Genomic DNA, 21,062 nt, shown 5'->3' with positions numbered 1-21,062 from the left:
TACACATTATTGGTGAGGGCGAATAGAACCTAAAGGTTAGTGTGAAAACACGCTTTGAATCTTTACGTGCATCCATCGGCGACATCTTCTTTGTTCAAGTGTTGCAGCATCTTCCCCAACAAAAATCTCCAACAATCTTTAGGTTCTATTTCTATTTCTTAATCAATGGCTGCATCACTCAAAGAAATGACTTCTGATTTTGTGAAATTGGAGAGGTTTGATGGAGGCCATTTTAACCGATGGCAGAAAAAGATGAAATTCCTTCTCACAACTTTGAAAGTAGTGTATGTTTTGAATACCACAAAACCAATAGAGAGGGAAAATGAAAGAATTGCTGAAACCAGAGACAGACAGAAGTGGGAAAACGATGACTACATCTGCATGGGCCACATTCTCAATGGACTGTCAGACTCACTTTTTGACATCTACCAAAGTAGCAGTTCTGCAAAGGAACTATGGGAGAAACTGGAAACAAGATATATGTTGGAAGACGCTACCAGTAAGAAGTTTCTTGTCTCTCAATTTAATAATTATAACATGGTAGACTCTAGACCAGTGATGGAACAATTATCTGAACTTGAACGAATTCTTAACAACTTTAAGCAACATAAAATGCATATGGATGAAACAATCATTGTTTCTTCCATAATAGATAAACTTCCTCCATCATGGAAAGATTTTAAAAAGTCCCTGAAACATAAGAAAGAAGATATTTCTCTTGAGCAGTTATAGGAAATCACCTTCGTCTTGAAGAAGAGTATCGTAAACAGGATGATACTAAGAATCAAAATGCTCATGAGAAGGTATATGTTTTGGTGGATGGAAAGTCTAGTAAATCCAAGGATAATATGGATATAGATGGAGAAAATGTTCATGACAACAACAATGGACATGGACAAAAGAAAAGAAAGAGAGGAAGTTGCTTCCATTGTGGTAAGCCGGGACATTTCAAGAGTGAATATAAGTTCTTGAAAAAGTTGAACAAAGAGAAGAACTCTAGTGCACAAGAGGATCATCTTGTTGCATAGAAGTTACTTCTAGAAATTTCTCACCCTTAAGAATATATGTTATGTACCCGATGATGGGAATGCTGTAATTTAAGTATGTTTGCTTATAACTGGTTATGAATTTGTAATTTGGTTTGTAGTTTGGTTTGTATAACTTATAATGTGTGATGTTTTATAATATGAGATTGTGATTTATATTATTGTTCTTGTATGATTATTATAGAGATTGATATCTAATTTTCATGAATTCTTATAAGCATAAATTGTTGTTTTGCTTCTAATAAGACTGTTTGATTAATCTGTAAAAAGTTTTTAAAGTAACTTGAATCACCGTTTTCCAAATTTCTTTTTCAATTGCAGTACATGATTTTTAACTAATTACTTGGTTTAAAATGTCATTATAGTAGTATATTGATATGTGTCTATTAATTGCAATGTCCATAGTTTGATAATTTTGAAAAAGTGATATATAGCATGATATCCAAAACCACCAGGTTGTTTAATACAATGCCTTTTCATGATAACAGACATGTTTCGTGTGCTGAGACTATAAAAATTAAGTTATTGCAATTGCTAATGTCATAATAAATTTTATGTGTGTGTATGATAAGCAAGACATGCATTATTTTATAGAATTGAAATTTAATTCTTAAGTGTGTATGATTAAACATGTATGTGACTCATAATTTGTTATTTTAAGATTATGGTTATTGTTGATCATTGGAAATTTGATGATCATTATTATACATGTTTTATATTTTGAATAAATGATATTCGGTGAATGTTGAAACGAAAGTGAAAACTTTAAATCGTAATGCTTGTTATTAAATGGTTTAGTTTAATAACAAAGGTGAAATGATTTAAAATGAGTTTGTATAAAATACAAAGTAATTGAATGACTCAAAGTCATGAATTTGTGATAGTTGGTTAAACTATCAAGAATATATAAAAAGCATAGCTATGAAAGTGATTGAATATTCAAAAGTATTTAAGTGGAAAGACTTGCAATTATTTGACGAAATGATTGACAAGGATATGGTGTCTTCGGATATGATGTTAAAATCATTGAAAACATCATAAGGGATGTGATACAAACCCGGATCTAATTGATCACCAATGGTGGAAACTCAACTCACACTTGAATAATATCAAGTCTTGAGTTCAATGGTGAAAGTACACTATTAGAGTGATTGAAGTACTTGATAATAGATACTACATCCCAAGGGGTAAAAGTACTTGGACCATAAGATTGAAAGTGGTAGGATGAGGTTTTCCTCTTAATAGACATATAGCATATATTTGCTTGAATGCATAATTATGGGTGCATTTATGATATAGTCTACCTATATGAGAATGAAGTGAGGCCGCTTCATAGAGTTCAAGGGTTTGACTCTTAAATTCTCATGAAAAGGATACGTGACACAAGGCCCTATTAAATGTGTCAAATTTAATAATTCTTTTGATAACACCGAGATGTCATGTGTAAGTTATGCACACTTGTTCAAATGAATAGTTGGTTCAAAGCTTGTCTACCAATGTCTATTCGGGATAAGTGGAACACATTATCTTACTAAGTAATGGTTCAAATCGTGAGATACCATTATCTGAAACCATGATATTTCCAGAAATATGGATTTAGTTATATTTTGTAAATGGTGGGGGATTGTTAGAGATATTTCCAAAATATATAAACTTGGAAATAAAACATTGTATTACTGGATATAATGATTAAGGTTGAGAAATATATCAGAACTATTAAATATGACTTAGTGGTTGCGTGTGTAATCCAATGACCTGTAGGTACAAGGTTCGGTTCCTGGGTCTTGCTGTTTTGCGTTTTTATTGTTAATTAATTTGAATTATCATGATTCAAATTTTTAGCAAAAACGGTTGAGGCAGGAATTGAACAAGGATCAGTTTGTTAAAGGTTACACACACATGCCAATAGACTAGACCAACAGTTACTGATATATTTTGAATTGTAACCGCTAATAACGGTTATTTGGGAGAAGTTATTCTCTTGATCAAATCATGGTTATCTCTCTATAAATAGAGAAAGTTGGAAACAGTAAACATAAGAAAGCTGACATAATCAAACCAAATTCTCTCCCACTTACATTTTCTTCTAAATCATCCTTCACTTCATTAATGCATGAGTGAATTGTTGGAATCATATTTTTGTAAAATGTTATCAAAGATATGCTTGTTGTGTTAGTGCAAACCACTACAAGGTGATCAAAGTATCCTGCAGGGTATTCGCCGTACATCCCAATTGCATCCAATACACATTATTGGTGGGGGCGAATAGAACCTAAAGGTTAGTGTGAAAACACGCTTTGAATCTTTACGTGCATCCATCGGCGACATCTTCTTTGTTCAAGTGTTGCAGCATCTTCCCCAACAAAAATCTCCAACATTTTGTTAGGGAAGATGCTGCAACACTTGAACAAAGAAGATGTCGCCGATGGATGCACGTAAAGATTCAAAGCGTGTTTTCACACTAACCTTTAGGTTCTATTCGCCCCCACCAATAATGTGTATTGGATGCAATTGGGATGTACGGCGAATACCCTGCAGGATACTTTGATCACCTTGTAGTGATTTGCACTAACACAACAAGCATATCTCTGATAATAGTTTACAGAAATATTATTCCTTCAATCCATTCATGCATTAATGAAAAGAAAGATGATTTAGAGTATTGTAAATGGGAGAGGAATTGACAAGTTATATGTTTTACGTATCCATGTTTCTCTATTTATAGAGAAAATGACTATTACTTGAGGAAAACAAACTTCCCTTCATAACAGTTATTGATGTATTCAGTTTGAAATAAATCCATAACTGCTCTCCTAGTGTGTTGGCATGTATATCTCTTGCTGCAGTTACAGTTTTGCTAAAAATTCGAATTTTAATAATTCAAATCAATTCAACAAATAAAAAGCAAAAACAGCAATATGTGGGAATCAAACCATGCACATGCAGGTCGCCCCATTCATTGCTCAACCACTAGAACACATTCAATAACACTGATATAATTTTGATTATTAATAGTTATAAACAGTATTACAACAAGTTTATATATTTTGGAAATAACTCTTACAATCCCCCACCATTTACAAAATATGACTAAATCCATATTTCTGGAAATATCATGGTTTCAGATAATGGTATCTCACGATTTGAACCATTACTTAGTAAGATAATGTGTTCCACTTATTCCGAATAGACATTGGTAGACAAGCTTTGAACCAACTATTCATTAGAACAAGTGTGCATAACTTACACATGAAATCTCGGTATTATCAAAAGAATTAATAACTTTGACACATTCAATAAGGCCTTGTGTCACATATCCTTTTCATGAGAATTTAAGAGTCAAGCCCTTTAACTCTATGAAGCGGCCTCACTTCATTCTCATATAGGTAGACTATATCATAAATGCACCCATAATTATGCATTCAAGCAAATATATGCTATATGTCTATTAAGAGGAAAATCTCATCCTACCACTTTATTCTTATGGTCCAAGTACTTATACTCTTTGGGATGTATTAATGTTTAAGTACTTACAATCACTCTTATAGTGTACTTTCTTCATTGAACTCAAGACTTGATTTTACTCAAGTGTGAGTTGAGTTTCCACTATTGGTGATCAATTAGATATGGGCTTGAGACCCATCCCCAATGATGTTTTCAAAACCATGTCCTTTGTCAGACCTTTCGTCAAAGGATCTGCAAGATTCTTTTCAGTTCTTACGAACACTATGGAAATTACTCCATTTGAAATTAAATCCTTCACATAGCTATGTCTTAAACCAATATGTCTGGATTTTCCATTATATACTTGGCTATATGCTTTAGATAGTGTGGACTGACTATCACAATGTATGGATACTGGCGCCATTGGCTTTGGCCAAATTGGTATCTCATACAATAAATTTCTTAGCCACTCAGCCTCTTTACTACCTGCTGCCAGAGCAATAAATTCTGCAGCTATGGTGGAGTCAGCAATGCAAGTTTGTTTCTTTGAACCCCAAGACACTGCACCTCCACCTAGATTGAAGATCCATCCACTAGTGGAAGCATGATCTTCTACGTAAGTTACCCAACTGGCATCTGTATATCCTTCCAAAACTGAAGGATAATTATTATAGGTCAAACTATAATTAATTGTCCCTTTCAAGTATTTCAATACTCTATTAACAGCATGCCAATGGTCTTTACTTGGATTACATGTATACCGACTTAACCTACCAACAGCATATGCTATATCAGGTCTAGTACAGGTCATGGCATACATTAAGCATCCAATTACTTTTGAATATTCAAGTTGTGCTACAGGACATCCTTTATGTGGTTGTAAATTTGTATTTTGATCAAATGGTGTAGAAACTGATTTGCAATCAAAATGATCAAATTTCTTAAGCACTTTTTCGATATAATGAGATTGGGATAAACCAACATTCTCACCATCTCTTATGATTTTAATTCCTAAAATCACATCAGCCTCACCTAAATCTTTCATATCAAAACTTTTGGATAAGAAAGATTTAGTTTTTTCTACCTCATTTAAATCAGTACCAAAGATTAACATATCATCCACATATAAGCAAGTCATGACACCTTGTCCATTGTGAAATTTACTATAAATGCATTTGTCAGATTCATTAATTTTATATCCATTGGCAAGCACAACTTGATCAAACTTTTGGTGCCATTGTTTGGGTGCTTGTTTTAACCCATATAACGACTTAGTCAATTTACACACTTTATGTTCTTGTCCTTTGATAACAAACCCTTCAGGTTGTTTCATATACACCTCTTCATCCAACTCACCATTTAGGAAAGCAGTTTTAACATCCATTTGATGGATTATAAACTTATAGATGGATGCTAGTGCCAACAACACTCTAATTGATGCAATTCTTGCAACAGGTGCATAGGTATCAAAATAATCAATACCTTCCTTTTGTGTAAATCCTTTAGCAACAAGTCTAGCCTTGAATTTATCAATGGTACCATCAACTTTCATTTTTCTTTTAAAGATCCATTTACAACCTATTGGTTTGGACCCTGGTGGGAGATCAACTAGTTTCCAAGTTTTATTACCCATAATTGAGTCCATTTCCTCTTGGATAGCTTCTTTCCAAAAAGCAGAATCTTGAGACTTTATAGCCTCTTCAAATGTTTCTGGATCACTTTCTAAATTATAGCAAATTGGTCCATAACTATTTATGGAATCATTAGTTCCTTCAACAAGGAACATAAAGAAGTCTGATCCGTAATTTTTCACTTTACGAATCCTTTTACTTCTTCTAGGTTCTGAACATGTCAAGGTATCTTCATTAGATACATTGTTTTCTAGACTTTGTACATTAGAATGAACAATGTCTTTGGAATTTTGAATTGAGGTAAATCTATTTTCTTGAAAAATTGCATCTCTTGACTCAATCACCATATTAATAGGATATGAGTCATTTGATTCAATAACCATGAATCTATATGCTTTGCTATTTTCAGCATAGCCAAGAAATACACATTCAATTCCTCTTTCTCCCAATTTCTTTCTTTTTGGTTCAGGAACCTTTATAATTGCTCTACAGCCCCAAACTCTTAAATAGTTAAGATTGGGTTTTCTTTTCTTCCAAAGTTCATATGGGGTCATCTTATTCCTTTTATTAGGAACTCGGTTTAATATATAACATGCAGTTAGCATGGCTTCCCCCCAATATCCTTTAGATAAACCAGAATAGGATAACATGGCATTTACCATTTCTTCCAATACCCTATTTTTTCTTTCTTATGTTTCAGGGACTTTTTAAAATCTTTCCATGATGGAGGAAGTTTATCTATTATGGAAGAAACAATGATTGTTTCATCCATATGCATTTTATGTTGCTTAAAGTTGTTAAGAATTCGTTCAAGTTCAGATAATTGTTCCATCACTGGTCTAGAGTCTACCATGTTATAATTATTAAATTCAGATATTTGTCCATTTACTATATTTGTCCATTTACTATATTCAAAAACTAGTTTAATCGACATAGACTATTTTAGGAACTAAGTTCTCTCCACTAAAAAAATAACTAAGTTCACAATTTAATCCAAAATAATCCGTGCTTAATTCGTGACAAATCAGAATCAACCGTCGTAGACATGATAATCCTCTCTTTAACCAAATGATTAAATATAATTGAAAGAGCAACGATGGTTAAACAAAACACAAATGTCATAATAAAAGCTTGAAAATTACTACACTGTTGGAAATGCTCTTGTCTTAGCTTATAAAATAAGTGGAAAAACAGAAAAATACCGTTTTTGTGTCACTTTCTTAATAGAATAAAAAATGGCATATAATTCCAAATAAACTAACTCAAACGGCAAATTTTCCATTCATACGGTCCTATCCAATTTTATTCTCAAATTACTCAAATTGTTTTGTTTTGTATTTTCTTCTCAACCATTGCTTATATCAATAAGTCACAGTCACATTGTACGAAAAAAATAGATTAAATTGTATTTTTGTCCCTTTAACTTTCACAAACTTATAATTTTGGCCTATAAATTTTTATAATAGCATTTTTGTCCCCTACTGATTTTGACTAAGTCAACACATACGTGGACATTGACTACATTATATGCGACATGTGAGTCACTGTCCACATGTGCGCGCGTTAACTTGGTCAAAATCAGTGGCGTGCAACCTTTTGCAAAAGAGGCTAAAGTTAAGTGAGCCAAAAGTGCTATTATAAAAGTTGGGGGGTCAAAATTGCAAGTTTGTAAAAATTAGCAGGTTAAAAGTGCAATTTAGCAAAACTAAATAAATAATATCAATATGTCACATTAATTATTACTTTTCACTATTATATAAGACACACCACCTTGAACAAACTTTCATTCTAATTACTCCAACCCATCTTCCATTTGAGGTCTAGCTTGTTAATAATCTTCATTCTCTTCTACTTTGTACTTTACAATGCAATTTACTTTTTGGTTATTTTTTTTTCTCATAACTTGTTTATGTTATTTTTTTCTTAGGCTAAGTTATTGGTTGATATATGTTTGGTTTTTTGATATTCATTCCTATGGAAATACATGCATGCTAGTTTTGGAATTAAAATTGGAGGTTTCATTTGTGAGTTTAAGATCATAGTTTTAAATTGCAGTTGCAATTATATTACTAACTTTTAAGATTGTGACGAAGTGCAGACAAATGCGACTGTAATTATATATGATTTCATGTCGTTGCAAAGATTTCTAAAACCTTTATATTGCAGCCACAATTGTAGTTGCAAACACAATTTAGAACTATATAAGATTATATTCTATATTGGAAGCATTTCTTCTTCATTTATCAACCAAAAAAGAAAGCTCTTCTAAATAACATGTTGATTGGATTTTCACACTTTTTGTCTTTTTCTTTTATTTCTTCATTTTGTCTTTTTTTTTTAAATTTTTCTAAGTTTATCTGTCAATACAAGATTTCTAATTGTTCTTCTTTTCCATATTAGTTAAAAATACAATTTTATGTGATTTAATTATATCATTATATGCCATATTGATAATAATATTTACCTAAGTCAACTTATTTTCCTTTCTTTTTATGCATAGGTTCCATTTTGTTTTGATTAAATGGAGAGTTCAATTATCATTCAATGGTTAAACACTCTTCTACTATGTACACTCCTGTTACTTAAGACACAAGGACAGTTTGTTCCAATAACTCTGCTCGAAAGCGCGGTATCAAAAGGAGCTGGTAAGGATTTAATTTTGTAATATGTTTATTAACATAATAGTAGAGAAATTGTTGAAGTGTTTAACATCTTATGCAGTGTGTTTGGATGGAAGCCCTCCAGCTTATCATTTTGATAAAGGACATGAAGAAGGAGTTAACAACTGGATTGTTCACATTGAGGTTCATTTCAAAAAACTATCATTAATCATAATTTTTTAATCACTTATGACATAATTTTCTTTTTGGTTACTTTTTTTCTTATGTTTCTTGTAGTAATTTCTTGTATGAGTTCTATTTTTATGGCGTCGTTTGATCCATATAACCGACCTGATGATCTGGTGGAATTTAATTTAGGGAGGTGGATGGTGTCACAATGTCACATACTGCCTATATCGTAAGGACAGTCGATTAGGTTCGTCGAACCAAATGGAACAGCAAACTTACTTTTCTGGATATTTAAGTGATAACCAACAATATAATCCAGGTATTGTTTAATCTCTACTATACTACTACTAATCAATATTTATTTTAGAACAATTTCTCTATTTGTGCATGTTATCCTTGCACAAGGCCCATCCTAATCTTCTGTATCGTTCCAATTTTATCAAATGTCCCCAAAGGGACTACTAGTCAATATTTATTGTTTTTTCCTTGTTTGGTAATTTTTTTTTGTGTGATTTTCAACATATCTTGATTAAATTTCAGATTTCTACAATTGGAATAGAGTAAAGGTTAGGTACTGTGATGGATCATCATTTACTGGTGATGTTGAAGAAGTTGATCCAGTAAGTTTTAAAAAATCCAAAAAAATAATTATTAATTTTTTTTTCTCGAGTTTTCGTTGTGACGAGATTCTTATAATATGTTATATAAATCAGGAGACAAATTTGCACTACAGAGGACAAAGAATTTTTAATGCTGTAATGGAAGAGTTACTAGCAAAAGGAATGGATCATGCTGAAAATGTACAATATATATTGATGTTTAATTTACCTCATTTTTTATTGCTTAATATGTTAATAGTTTTTGTTTTTAATTCAATTTCTGAAATTTGAACTATAGGCTATTCTTTCTGGATGTTCTGCTGGAGGATTAACTGCTATATTACACTGTGATGGATTTAGAGAACTATTACCTAATGGAACTAAAGTGAAATGTGTCTCAGATGCTGGTTATTTTGTTAATGTGTATGATCCTTTAATTTTCTCTCTAGATACCTATGAATCACGGACACTCCTCATGTTAGGCGTGTCCCGGTGTTAGACACGCGTCAATGTTCAACACCGACACGACACTGACATTGAATTATGTCATTTTTTTTCAAATTATTATCAGTGTCCATGTTGTGTCCGGTGTCCATGTCATGTTTGATGTCCGTGTCTGTTCGTGATTCACATCTAGATACCCTTTTTACTTATTTAAAATTTTACAGAACATTTAATGATTTAATATGTTTTTGTTGTATAACAGAAAGGATATCTCAGGAGATTATTATATTGAAGATTATTACAGTCAAGTTGTTGAAATACATGTACTAATTCTTTCTCTGATTATTTTTACCTTTTGAAAATCACTTGCATATGCTATGTTTTAATTTTACACAATAAGATTGCCGCTAAAGTTTTTCCGAATTTTCATTTCAATGACCCTTTCTGAGTGCATGTTTGGATTGACAATGAGTTAGGTAGAATCATGGTCTGCTACCGTACCTTAGAACTTCAACAAAAACACAGGGTTACCGCGATTTCATCAAAATCGGTGTCATACCAAACATGCAAAGAGACTCATTTGTTTTTCTATATTATTTTAGGGCTCAGAGAAGAATTTGCCTCAATCCTGCACTTCAAAACTCAGTCCAGGACTCGTAAGTTTGACTAGTAATTTTATCATGTAGCTTTGCAACTTCTACGGCGAATTTCTAATACTTAAGAATTAACATGTAGTGCTTTTTTCCTCAATATATGGCATCAAGTATCAGAACACCACTCTTCATTGTAAATGCAGCATATGACTCATGGCAGGTAAAATTGTACCTTACTTTTCAAATTGTTGTTACTTACTTCTGAATATCTGTCACACAGAAAATTCTTAAACCATGCTTATATTCTTGGTCAATCTGTGTGTTAATTTGAAAGATGTAGTAACATTCAATTAGATTTATCGGATGGTAAAATAATGATCATTTGAGGCACCACTAATGTCAGTGTCAGTATTGTGTCTGATGTTTGTGTCAGTATTAGTATTGTGTCGAGTCTGTGTCATTAATACGGCACTGTGATATTTCTTAATATTCAGATTAAGAATATTTTGGCACCTGGTGACGCTGATCCGAATGGCCAATGGAGTAGCTGTAAGACTAATCTAAACAACTGCTCACCTGAACAACTAAATATAATGCAAGGTTAACATTTTCTTATCTAATATATACCAATGTTTGTAATTTATTATTGGAAGATTTTTATTAGTTTTTCTAACTTTTGTTTCATGCATTAATTTATTTTCAGACTATAGGTCACAATTCTTGAAGGCATTAGGTCCTGTAAGCAACTCTAAATCTAATGGAATGTTCATAGACTCTTGCTATGTTCACTGCCAAACAGAACCACAGGATACATGGTTTACAAGGGATTCTCCAATGGTTGACAATAAAGTATGAGACTTTTTTCTTTCATTTCCTTCTAAAGGATTTAGATTCTATACAGTCACGCGGCCGTGGATCTCGACCGTTAGAAGATCAGACGACTTGTATTTCAAGTTGTATTATGAAGCCGATTTGGTGAAGTTGGAATACTAGTTGTCTAGTCTTCGTCTAACAGTCGAGATCGCTTGACTTTGTGACAACATGTGTTCACGGATTTCAACCATTAGATGAAGATCGGGCGACTTGTATTTTGAGTTGTAGTAAGCCAATTTAGTGAAGTCAGAATACAAGTTGTGTTATCTTCATCAACGGTTGAATTTGCTTGATTCGTGACAACATGTTTTCCCTGATTGCAAGCGTGGTTCTCAACCATTAAGTAAAGATCAAACGACTTGTATTACAAGTCGTCTAATCTTCATCTAACACTTGAGATCACATGACTTTGCGACTACAAGTTTCCCTAATCACAACTTCACAAGGAATCAACATCCCTTTACGACCATTTCAACGCGGCATTTTATTTTTATTGTCTTAGCCTATTATATAAAATTGAAAAGCTAATAATTTGTTTGGTGAATAATAATTTGCAGACAGTTGCAAAGGCAGTAGGAGACTGGTTTTATGAAAGAAGTCCTTCCCGTGAGATAGATTGTACTTACCCTTGTAACCCTACTTGTCAGAACCGTGTTTTGGATGTTGCAGCTTATCCAGGAATACACTAGAATCTTCATCTAATGAAATATATTTATCATTCCTATGGTATTGAATGTAAAAATAATAATGCAAGCAAAATAAGAGAGAATGTGCCATTGCATTGAGGTTGTGTGCTAGGTGCACTCAATCATTGTTTAATAATGTAACAATTAATTAACTTCTATATATGTACTCTCTTTATGAAATTGTAATTACTATGTTATGTTATTATGCTATGACTAATTGATGTGTCATACTCTTCTAATGTGTTAATTTCTTCTTTTTTTTGGTAGACAAATGTGTTAGTTTTTGATTATAAGAAAAAAGTGTTTTTCTGTTGAAGTCAAATTGTTTGAGAGAGTTCGAATTCAAATTATGACAGAATCAATTATTGATTTAGAATTTACTTTCATCTTAACTTAACTCTGGATTATTAGAGTCAACTTGTCTTAGGAACATGAGTATTAAGACAAAAATTATGGTAAAAAGTTTGCAAAAAAGAGACTAAGGGCCCATTTAAAATTACTTATTTTTGAACTTATGCAAAACAACTTATTCAAAGAAATATATTTTTATGTTAATTTACAAGTTCCCACTAGATATACCTACTCTTACCATTTGAAAAACTAAAATGACCATTTGCTAAAAAAAAGCTCTCTCCATAATGACACCATTAAAAGTTTCAAACTCATCCTCCAATACTTGCCCCAAAATGGACCTAGTCTTGAGACCAAAACTGGCTGGATATTCAAATCATCTCATGATTGGGCCAGCTGACTCATCAAAATTTAATTTAGATTTAATGTAAATTGCACAAACAACCATACACAAAAAAATAAAAATAAAAACCAAAAATTATCAATAATAGACGATTCTCCTAAGAGATTTGAGCCCTTAATCGGTGACCGGAAGTTCAATTCTTAATTTTTACGTATGAAGAAAAAAAAATTAATTCTTAATTTTTGCGTATAAAGAATTTTTTTGCGTAAAATACAATTTATTTTTTAGGTTAATTGAATAATCGGTTTATCTAATTTATAATAGATTAACTTTTTAAAATTAATTGAATAATTTTTAGGTTAATTGAATAATCGGCACTACCAGTCAGAGTTCACTCTAGGGGGCAATTTGATTGACTTTTTAAAATTTCAGGGGATATTTATCTATTTCCAAATTTCATGGGAGTATTTAACGAATTTTAAAATTTTAGGAGAATATTTGACAATTTACTCTTAAAAAATTGCTTTTTTTTTTGGCTTATATTCAAAGAGTGGTAGTATGTTGTTTATCTATTTTCTCCTATCATATCACTATAAATTTGATACTGTATTTTTCACTGCATTCAAAAATGCTCTATCAGTATTTGTTATTGTGAAATGACAGTGGGAGGTTATGTACCAGAAATAGTACAGTGGAAGGTAAAAAAATGAAAAGCCAAAAGTAATCAAGTAAGTAAAGTAAAAAAGAAGAAGAAAAATGCCAAAACCAATGTGAATCTCAGAGTCAATGGCAGAGAAAGAAAGATGCCACCACTGTTCTATACCTTCACACATTTTCTTCTGACAGAAAAAAAAGACCAAACCTTCTCTCTCTTCCCTGCACCTACTGAACTTGCTTTGTCTTCTTCATTCACTCATCTACTTCAATCATCACCAACTAAAAATGCAACCTTTTTGTTTCATCTTCTCATTTTCTTTGACCCATTTCAACCATAACACTTCATTTCATCTCAATTCTCAAAACAATGCACCACATTGCTACTTACCATTGCAGGGGTACCTTAGTTTTGCTTCATTATAGATCTGACCCATCTAAGATAATCTAAAAAAGAAACCATTTTGATTTCTGTGTTTTGTTTTTTAGAGTGTTTCAATAATTTTCCTTCTTGTGGGTCATGGGATCCAATACTAGCAAAGCCACTTCTACTACTACTACTTCTTCTTCTTCTTCAAGGAATTTCAAGAAGAGTTGTTCTAAGGGATTTAGAGGGTTTCAATCATATTGTCTTGGAACTTGTTCTGGATCTCAAGATAGTGATAATGAAGACAAGGTTTAAGTTGTTTCTTAATTTTCATAATGTTATGTAATTTTTTCACTTGTGCTTATTTTTCTAGTTGTTTCTTATATTGTTCTTTCTCCATTTAGCATTTAATGTGATTAGATTTTTATGCTGCTAAGGATTTAGATGTTACTTTCTGGTTCTGTTCACTGTTTGATTAATTATATTTTGAAGAATATGTTTTTAGTGTAAATAATGTTGCTTTGTGTTTCTCTACAATAATACTTAATTATATGCTTGGATAATCATGCTTCATATTTTCTTAATTTCTTTTCAAATATTGGTCCATGAAGTGTCAGCTCAGTAGTAAAAGTTTGACCTTGTAATCTCAAGAGACGAGGTTCAAATCCATTTACAGATAGTTGTAAAATAACCATTAGTGTCACTTCAATGTAACTAACTATCTTGTATTAATGACAATTTTGATTGATTAGGACATTGTTATGTGGTCCTAATTGTAACTCATTCTGTAGGTTTGTGATCAGAATAAAGTAAATGGCAGTGATGTTACATATGCTGATGACAATCTATCTGAGTCTTTTGGAAAGGTTAAAGCTGGTGATAGTGACACTACTTGTATGCCTAACATCAACCTTGATGAGTGTAGTGAAACAAGAATCCCCGACAACACTTTGTCCAGAAGTCGTACCAGTTCTGTTCATGCTTCTTCAACTCATTCGTTGAATTCTACTAGTCGATTCCTTTCTCGGTTTGGCATCAGTCCCGGTAATAAAACCTTCAGACTTAGCAGATTTGTTGGTTCGAGGTCATCAAGGCCTTGTCCTGTTTCTTCTACAAGTCTCTCAGAATTTGACAATGGTGCTGAGCATAATCTACGTCCAGGACCTTGTAGCAGTTTGTTTAACAGAAATGAAACACCTCGGTGTAATGAAGATATTCCTAATAATTTAAGGTCAAATGTGTCAGGATCGGGTTTGCCTTGCAACATTCAGAGCAATCTCAGTGGTAGCATTGGTGCAAGAGATGAGTTGGATGTAAACTTATTTTCTTCGAGAATTCGAGCGGAGACAGAACAAATTGAGACTAGACATGTAGATCGACGAAACGGTGCTCGGGAACCAGTTGAGCAAAATGTTCGATTTAGTCGAACTTTAAGTGTTGGGAGGCTTCGTGACAGAGTTCTTCGTCGATCAACATTATCTGACCTTACCTTATTCCCTTTACAACAAGAGAGAGAACTGAGAGATGATAGTCAGAATACTCAAAGGCAAGCAGTGGAGGCAGATTCAAGAGTGTCACCATTGGATCATAGCGATGTTAGTTCTTCTACATCTAGATATCCTCCATCTAGTATGTCTAACTCCATGTTTAGCAATCAAAACAATGACGTTGAGACCTCGCGATTGCGAGAAGGTAGGTATCAGGATCTACTAGAGCATAGGTCCAATTTCCTTGAACGGAGAAGACAAATACGGTCACAGGTCCGTTCTCTTCGGCGGTTGGGTAGCCGCTATGAAAATCAATCGGCACATGAGAGATCATGTATCTTGTCTGGTCAACATAGAAGTGCTCGTTGTATGTGCCGATTAAGAAATCGTGACACTAGTTCAAATGATGATACCGGTGCTAGAGCTAGCATATCAAGAATTGTTGTACTTGCGGAAGCCTTATTTGAGGTAACTTTAATAATGCTTAATAATTTTGATGAACATTAAAAATATTATTTTTACAAATTGAATCTTTTGTACATATTTTAATTAGGTTCTGGATGAAATTCACCAGCAATCTGTGGTTTTATCTTCCCATCCATCTGTATCTTCTATTGGATCCGTTCCCGCACCTATCAATGTTGTGGAATCATTGCCTGTCAAGTTATATGAGAAGTTGCATAAAGAAGATACTACACAGTAAGTATTTGAGTTTACCGCCGTTTGGCGGATTTGAAAAATTGGAGGATTTCATTATTGCACATAAAGGTTAGGTGACAAAAAGTGCAAATTGTTCACAATAGAAGAACTAAAACTGCATTTAAACTGATAATTAACTAATAATTCTAATCTGATTAGCACAAATACAGTAGGATTGGACTATTTACTCAAATATTAAAATTCTAATATAAATGTTACTATTCTAACACTTTAATAGAAGTTTTGGAAAGAAAAAAAGATGCAAAGTCATGTCATAGGAGGCCACTAGCTTTGATCACACTATTCCTTTTTATAAGTTGAAAAGTTTTATAGTGGAAATATAAGTATTGTGTACCATTTTCGTATGTAATTGGTGTTTCATGTTATCACTTGCATAGTCTGCATGTGCATAGTGCATAGTGTACATGTATGTTTTTGGACCTTTTGTTTTTCTACTCTTTAACATGCCTAGTGTAGGTATTTCGCTAATATTTGATTATAATAGCAGATTTTAATGTTAGCATCGCTAACTACGTAATTTCTCAGATGCTATATATGCCTTGTGGAGTATGAGGATGGAGACAGCGTGCGAGTTCTGCCTTGTCATCATGAATTTCATAGAACATGTATAGACAAGTGGTTGAAGGAGATTCACAGGTATGAGAAAATAGATATCCAGATTTCCTTGTTAACAATATTGTTAATTAGTTTAGCAGTATTTAATTGGTTTGGCAGAAATAAGTATTTAATTAGTTTAACAGAAAAAGTTTATTGCATAAATTAGCAAGTTCTGCATTATTTCTACTAAAAACATTATAATAATTGAATGCAGTGCTAGTAAAATACCATTTCATTGCAAAAAATGTTTAATGTTGTACCATCCTATGGTCATGCACCTTAACTATCAAATGCCATTGTTTTTCACTATTGTGGAAAAAACTAAAGATTTCAACTATCACTAGAGTTACACATTTGCACCATTTCTCCTCCAAAATACAAAGCACCTCAAACATATTTATATTACCGGCACATAAGAGGAACTAGAGATGCATGTGCATCTGCATAAAACCACTTCAAAAGCAAAGAATTTAGCATACATATTTTCAATCATGCAACACCTTCCCCCTTTTCAATCATGTGAAGCTCTTCAAATGTTTTCTGACATATCAACATAACATATAAGATTAAGTATGTTGAGTTTCATCTTGTTTCAATATCTGGCAGACAAACCCTTAAATTCAATGTTGCTGAATACTTATAATATCAAATTTGACGTTAGACTATTTAAATTCAAGATATGCGCACAACAATTATGAATATATATAATTAGACGATGCATCGTCGACCGTTGCACGGAGTGCACATTGTAGGCCTCCTCTAATGATGTTTTGGGATTCAACACCTTAAAAAGAATGTAGCATTTAACTTTTTTTAATCTCTTAACGTGTAATAAGTTTGTTACTTACAATTTACATTAATGTAGCTCCACTTGCTCTTGAGAGCCTTTGTATGTATCTAACCTCTTCAATTATACACAGGGTATGCCCGCTATGTCGGGGGAACATCTGCATTTCTGGCTCACCGCTGACTCGGAACTCTAGCGGCTAGTTTGTTGATCTGCATCTGGTTTGAAACACTTAATCTTTTATGTGGAGAATATCAGAAGTTGATCTTAACTAGTGAAGAATTAGAGTAGTTAATTCATTTTACAAGTCACAATTTGATTACTTTGTAATAACTAGACATTAGCTATTTTCTCTATAAATAGCAGTTGTAACACTCATTTTATCCTAATGAAATAATGAGCTTTTCATTCCTTTGTTAGTTCATAATATGGTATCTTGAGCCTTTCTCTCCAAGGAGGGAAAGTTTGTTACGATCCTAACAAATTCCTAACCGTTTCCGTTGCTACCTCTCTTATCCTTCATCTTCTTCATTGCGTTTTCTGCAACTTTCACCATTGATTCTCTGCAACTTCGTTGCAATCCTTCTTCACAACTATGCCTCCGCGTCAAGCTCCGATAGTTGCTCCACCGCAACTCAACAATGCTGATTCAATCTTTTATGTTCATCCTAGTGAAGGTCCAAATTCTCTCACTGTTACTCCTCAACTCAATGGATCTAACTACCTCGCTTGGAATCGTTTTATGCGCAGAGCTCTTGGCGCCAAGAACAAGCTCCCTTTCATTGATGGATCTTTACCAGTTCCAGATCTTCAAGATCTTAACCGTCATGCTTGGGAACACTGTAATCACTTGATCCCCTCTTGGATCATCAATTCTGTTAATGATTCCATCGCTCAGACACTTGTTTTTCATGAAACTGCCATTAATGCATGGGAGGATCTTCATGAACGTTTTGCCAAGGTTGATCGCATTCGTATTTCATATCTTCGAGCTTCAATCAACAATCCCAAACAAGGTACCAAATCTGTTCTTGATTACTTCACTGAAATGCGCATGCTATGGGATGAATTGAATTCCCATTGCCCTATGCCTAATTGTACTTGTGCATCAATGTCGATGTGATGCTATGCGTGCTGCAAGGAACTATCGCTTAGTGGATCAAATAATTCAATTTCTAACTGGTTTGAATGATCAATTCTCTGTAGTTAAGACTCAAATCTTGCTTATGGATCCTCTTCCAAGTATTAACAAAGTGTATTCTTTGGTTATTCAAGAAGAAAGTAATAATTCTTTGAATTCTAAATGCTGCTGATACAAGGAAATTTCAAGGGAAAAATTGATCATAGGCACTGTACTTTCTGTGATGAGGATGGTCACACTGTGGATTGGTGCTATATAGGGGTGTCAAAATGGATGGATTGGATTGCTAATAGATGGATCAAAGTGATCCATTAATCCATTAACATTCCATTAAAACTCAGGAATTTTTTTTTTCTACCCCAACAATTATCCCCTACCCCTACAAACTACTTAAAATACCAATTTTAATCCTTTCTAGAATAAAACTCATTCTTGTCAAAACAAAAAATAATAATAAAACTAATCCACCCTCTTTACAACTTTTCCGGTAACATCATAAGTGTTCCGAATAGTAAATTAAACCAGAAAAATTGAAGAAAGTCTTTCTATATTCAGATATAACATTCATTCATAGTTAAAATTTCTTCTGCACAACAAATCAATAGGAACTAAACTCTTGACAATAATCTATTTGAATGTTACCGAAATACTCAATTCTCACACTAATTTTTCACACCAGCATTCACTTGTATAGTGTTTAAGTTTAAGGTGTTCACTCAAACTCAAAATTGAATAAATTTTGCAAGAGAATCAATAACAATCAAACTCAAAAGGAAACCAAAATTAAAAATTGGAGTTGTCATCAAAGTGTTACATTTATAAACTTTTGCAACGTTTCGATTTCCTTCGTCGTGAGTAAATCCTCGAACCATTCCGCCGTAGTGTCTTCAGGCGTTCAACGTTTTTTGGAAAAAGTTATGTGAAAGCGGTGAAAGAAAAGGGATTAATCGAGATCGTATCTCTGCAACAAACAGGAAGAGATTTAATTTTGTTGAGGAAAAGGGATCGTATCTCTTCAACAATCAGGAAAAAGGGATTTGTTGAGGAATTGAGGAATGCAAAATTGGAATAGGAAGAGATTCAATTTTGACTTGAACAATTGTTGTTGTTGTTGCCAGCGACGGAGACAGGACGATGAAGGGGTAGATGGGTTTTATTTTCCTGTTCCGGAAAACTTGTAGCTTACCGGAAACATGTGGTAGATGGGTTTAATTTTAGAGAAGGTTAAAATTGGTATTTTTTATAGATTGTAGGGGTAGGGGGATAATTGTTGGGGTAGAAAAAAAAATTTCTAAAACTTATTAAAAAAATCCAATCCAATCCAATCCATCCATTAACAAAATTAATTTAAGTATTATTATATAATTTCATAAAAACAAAATATTATTTTTTAATTTCATAAAAAACTAATGATTGATTATACCCAAAAAAAAATTTGTAATTTTTAATTGAAATATATATTTTTTGACAGAAAATTGAAATATTTTTAAAAATGATTGGAAAAAGTAATTTTTATTCTTTGATAGAGAAAATGTAATTTTTAAAAACTAAATTTTAAAAACATAATTTTTCTTTTATTTATGGATTGATCTGTAATGAACCCAAATTCATTTCTTACCTAAGCCCAAACATAGTGAGCCAAAAGAGATTTTTTTTTCTACTTTCCCCAAACAGAATTTAAATAATAAGATTTTTAATAAATAATTTAATAATGAATAAAATAGGTGGTGGTGGGTGACCGGTCAACTGCCGGGTCAGAGACTGGACCTCCGGCGGCCGGCAGCCCAAGTCGTCCGAACCCAGATTTTCCGGCGACTCGCAGTGGTTGCCGGCGGCGGTCTGGCGACCAGTGCGGCGGTTGATGGTGGCTCTCCGGTGTTGACCGGTTGTTCAAATGTTGACCACCACCATTTTATTTTAATATATATATTTTTATTAAATTATTACATTATACTATATTTTAAATATTTATATTAATTTAAATACTTGACTTTTTTAAATAAAAAAAATTCCTTTTTCTTTTTTAGAATTTTTTTCAGTTTTTTTATACTAAGTTTGTTTCAGTTTTTGTATACACTATTCTTTTTTTTTTTGACACCCAGGTCCTCGAGGAAAACATCTTAAAACTCATTAAAAAAAATCCAATTCAATCCATCCATTAGAGATAAAATCCAATCCATCCATTAACAAAATTAAATGGATCGATAATGGATAAATAGATTTTTTTGACACCTAGGTTTTCGAGGGATAGATATGCTTTCATAGGATATGCACCCAACAGTAAAGCATATAGACTTATTGTTAGAACATTTGTTGGGGGACTGCTGCAAATACTCGAACTAGAAGAAGATGATGAACGACATGATGAACATATTGCACAAATTCCAAAGCGTGTGTATCACACTAAACTTTAGGTTCGATTCGCCCCCACCATAAACTGGATGCAAAAGGGTTAACCGGCGAATCCCCTTTAGGATACTTTGGAAACCTTGACATGCATTGCACATACA

The 21,062-nt window shown here is 32.9% G+C and overlaps 2 protein-coding genes and 1 non-coding gene across 3 annotated transcripts; 2 read left to right on the top strand and 1 right to left on the bottom strand.

Moving 5' to 3' along the window:
* The first annotated feature begins 7,894 nt into the window (after positions 1–7,894).
* On the top strand, positions 7,895–12,335 carry LOC123881477 (pectin acetylesterase 8-like). Its single transcript, XM_045930170.1, has 13 exons — positions 7,895–7,939; positions 8,622–8,766; positions 8,843–8,925; positions 9,100–9,229; positions 9,451–9,530; positions 9,624–9,710; positions 9,808–9,932; positions 10,216–10,276; positions 10,556–10,609; positions 10,689–10,766; positions 11,041–11,146; positions 11,250–11,395; positions 11,977–12,335. The coding sequence occupies exons 2-13, from the start codon at positions 8,643–8,645 to the stop codon at positions 12,106–12,108; spliced, it is 1,206 nt and encodes a 401-aa protein (XP_045786126.1). The 5' UTR covers positions 7,895–7,939; positions 8,622–8,642; the 3' UTR covers positions 12,109–12,335.
* On the bottom strand, positions 9,269–9,369 carry LOC123882645. The gene has a single exon (XR_006799956.1). It is a non-coding gene; the product is annotated as a U6 spliceosomal RNA (small nuclear RNA).
* A 1,213-nt stretch (positions 12,336–13,548) lies between the features above and the next one.
* Positions 13,549–17,838, top strand: LOC123881475 (uncharacterized RING finger protein C4G3.12c-like). The gene is made up of 5 exons (XM_045930169.1): positions 13,549–14,129; positions 14,612–15,775; positions 15,861–16,006; positions 16,553–16,663; positions 17,545–17,838. Exons 1-5 carry the CDS (start codon positions 13,974–13,976, stop codon positions 17,612–17,614), a joined length of 1,647 nt encoding a protein of 548 aa, XP_045786125.1. The 5' UTR covers positions 13,549–13,973; the 3' UTR covers positions 17,615–17,838.
* The last annotated feature ends 3,224 nt before the right edge of the window (positions 17,839–21,062 follow it).

Source organism: Trifolium pratense, linkage group LG4 (genome assembly GCF_020283565.1).
Source record: "Trifolium pratense cultivar HEN17-A07 linkage group LG4, ARS_RC_1.1, whole genome shotgun sequence".
Taxonomy (NCBI): Eukaryota; Viridiplantae; Streptophyta; class Magnoliopsida; order Fabales; family Fabaceae; genus Trifolium; species Trifolium pratense.
This window is presented reverse-complemented; position numbering and strand designations above follow the sequence as displayed.

Bases quoted from the DNA above. Each gene is read 5' to 3' on its own strand.
- LOC123881475 (XM_045930169.1), top strand. From the start codon at position 13,974: ATGGGATCCAATACTAGCAAAGCCACTTCTACTACTACTACTTCTTCT. The intron at 14,130-14,611 runs GTTTAAGTTGTT...CTCATTCTGTAG, and splicing joins ATAGTGATAATGAAGACAAG to GTTTGTGATCAGAATAAAGT. The intron at 16,664-17,544 runs GTATGAGAAAAT...AATTATACACAG, and splicing joins TGGTTGAAGGAGATTCACAG to GGTATGCCCGCTATGTCGGG.
- LOC123881477 (XM_045930170.1), top strand. From the start codon at position 8,643: ATGGAGAGTTCAATTATCATTCAATGGTTAAACACTCTTCTACTATGT. The intron at 8,926-9,099 runs GTTCATTTCAAA...AATTTAATTTAG, and splicing joins ACTGGATTGTTCACATTGAG to GGAGGTGGATGGTGTCACAA. The intron at 11,396-11,976 runs GTATGAGACTTT...AATAATTTGCAG, and splicing joins CTCCAATGGTTGACAATAAA to ACAGTTGCAAAGGCAGTAGG.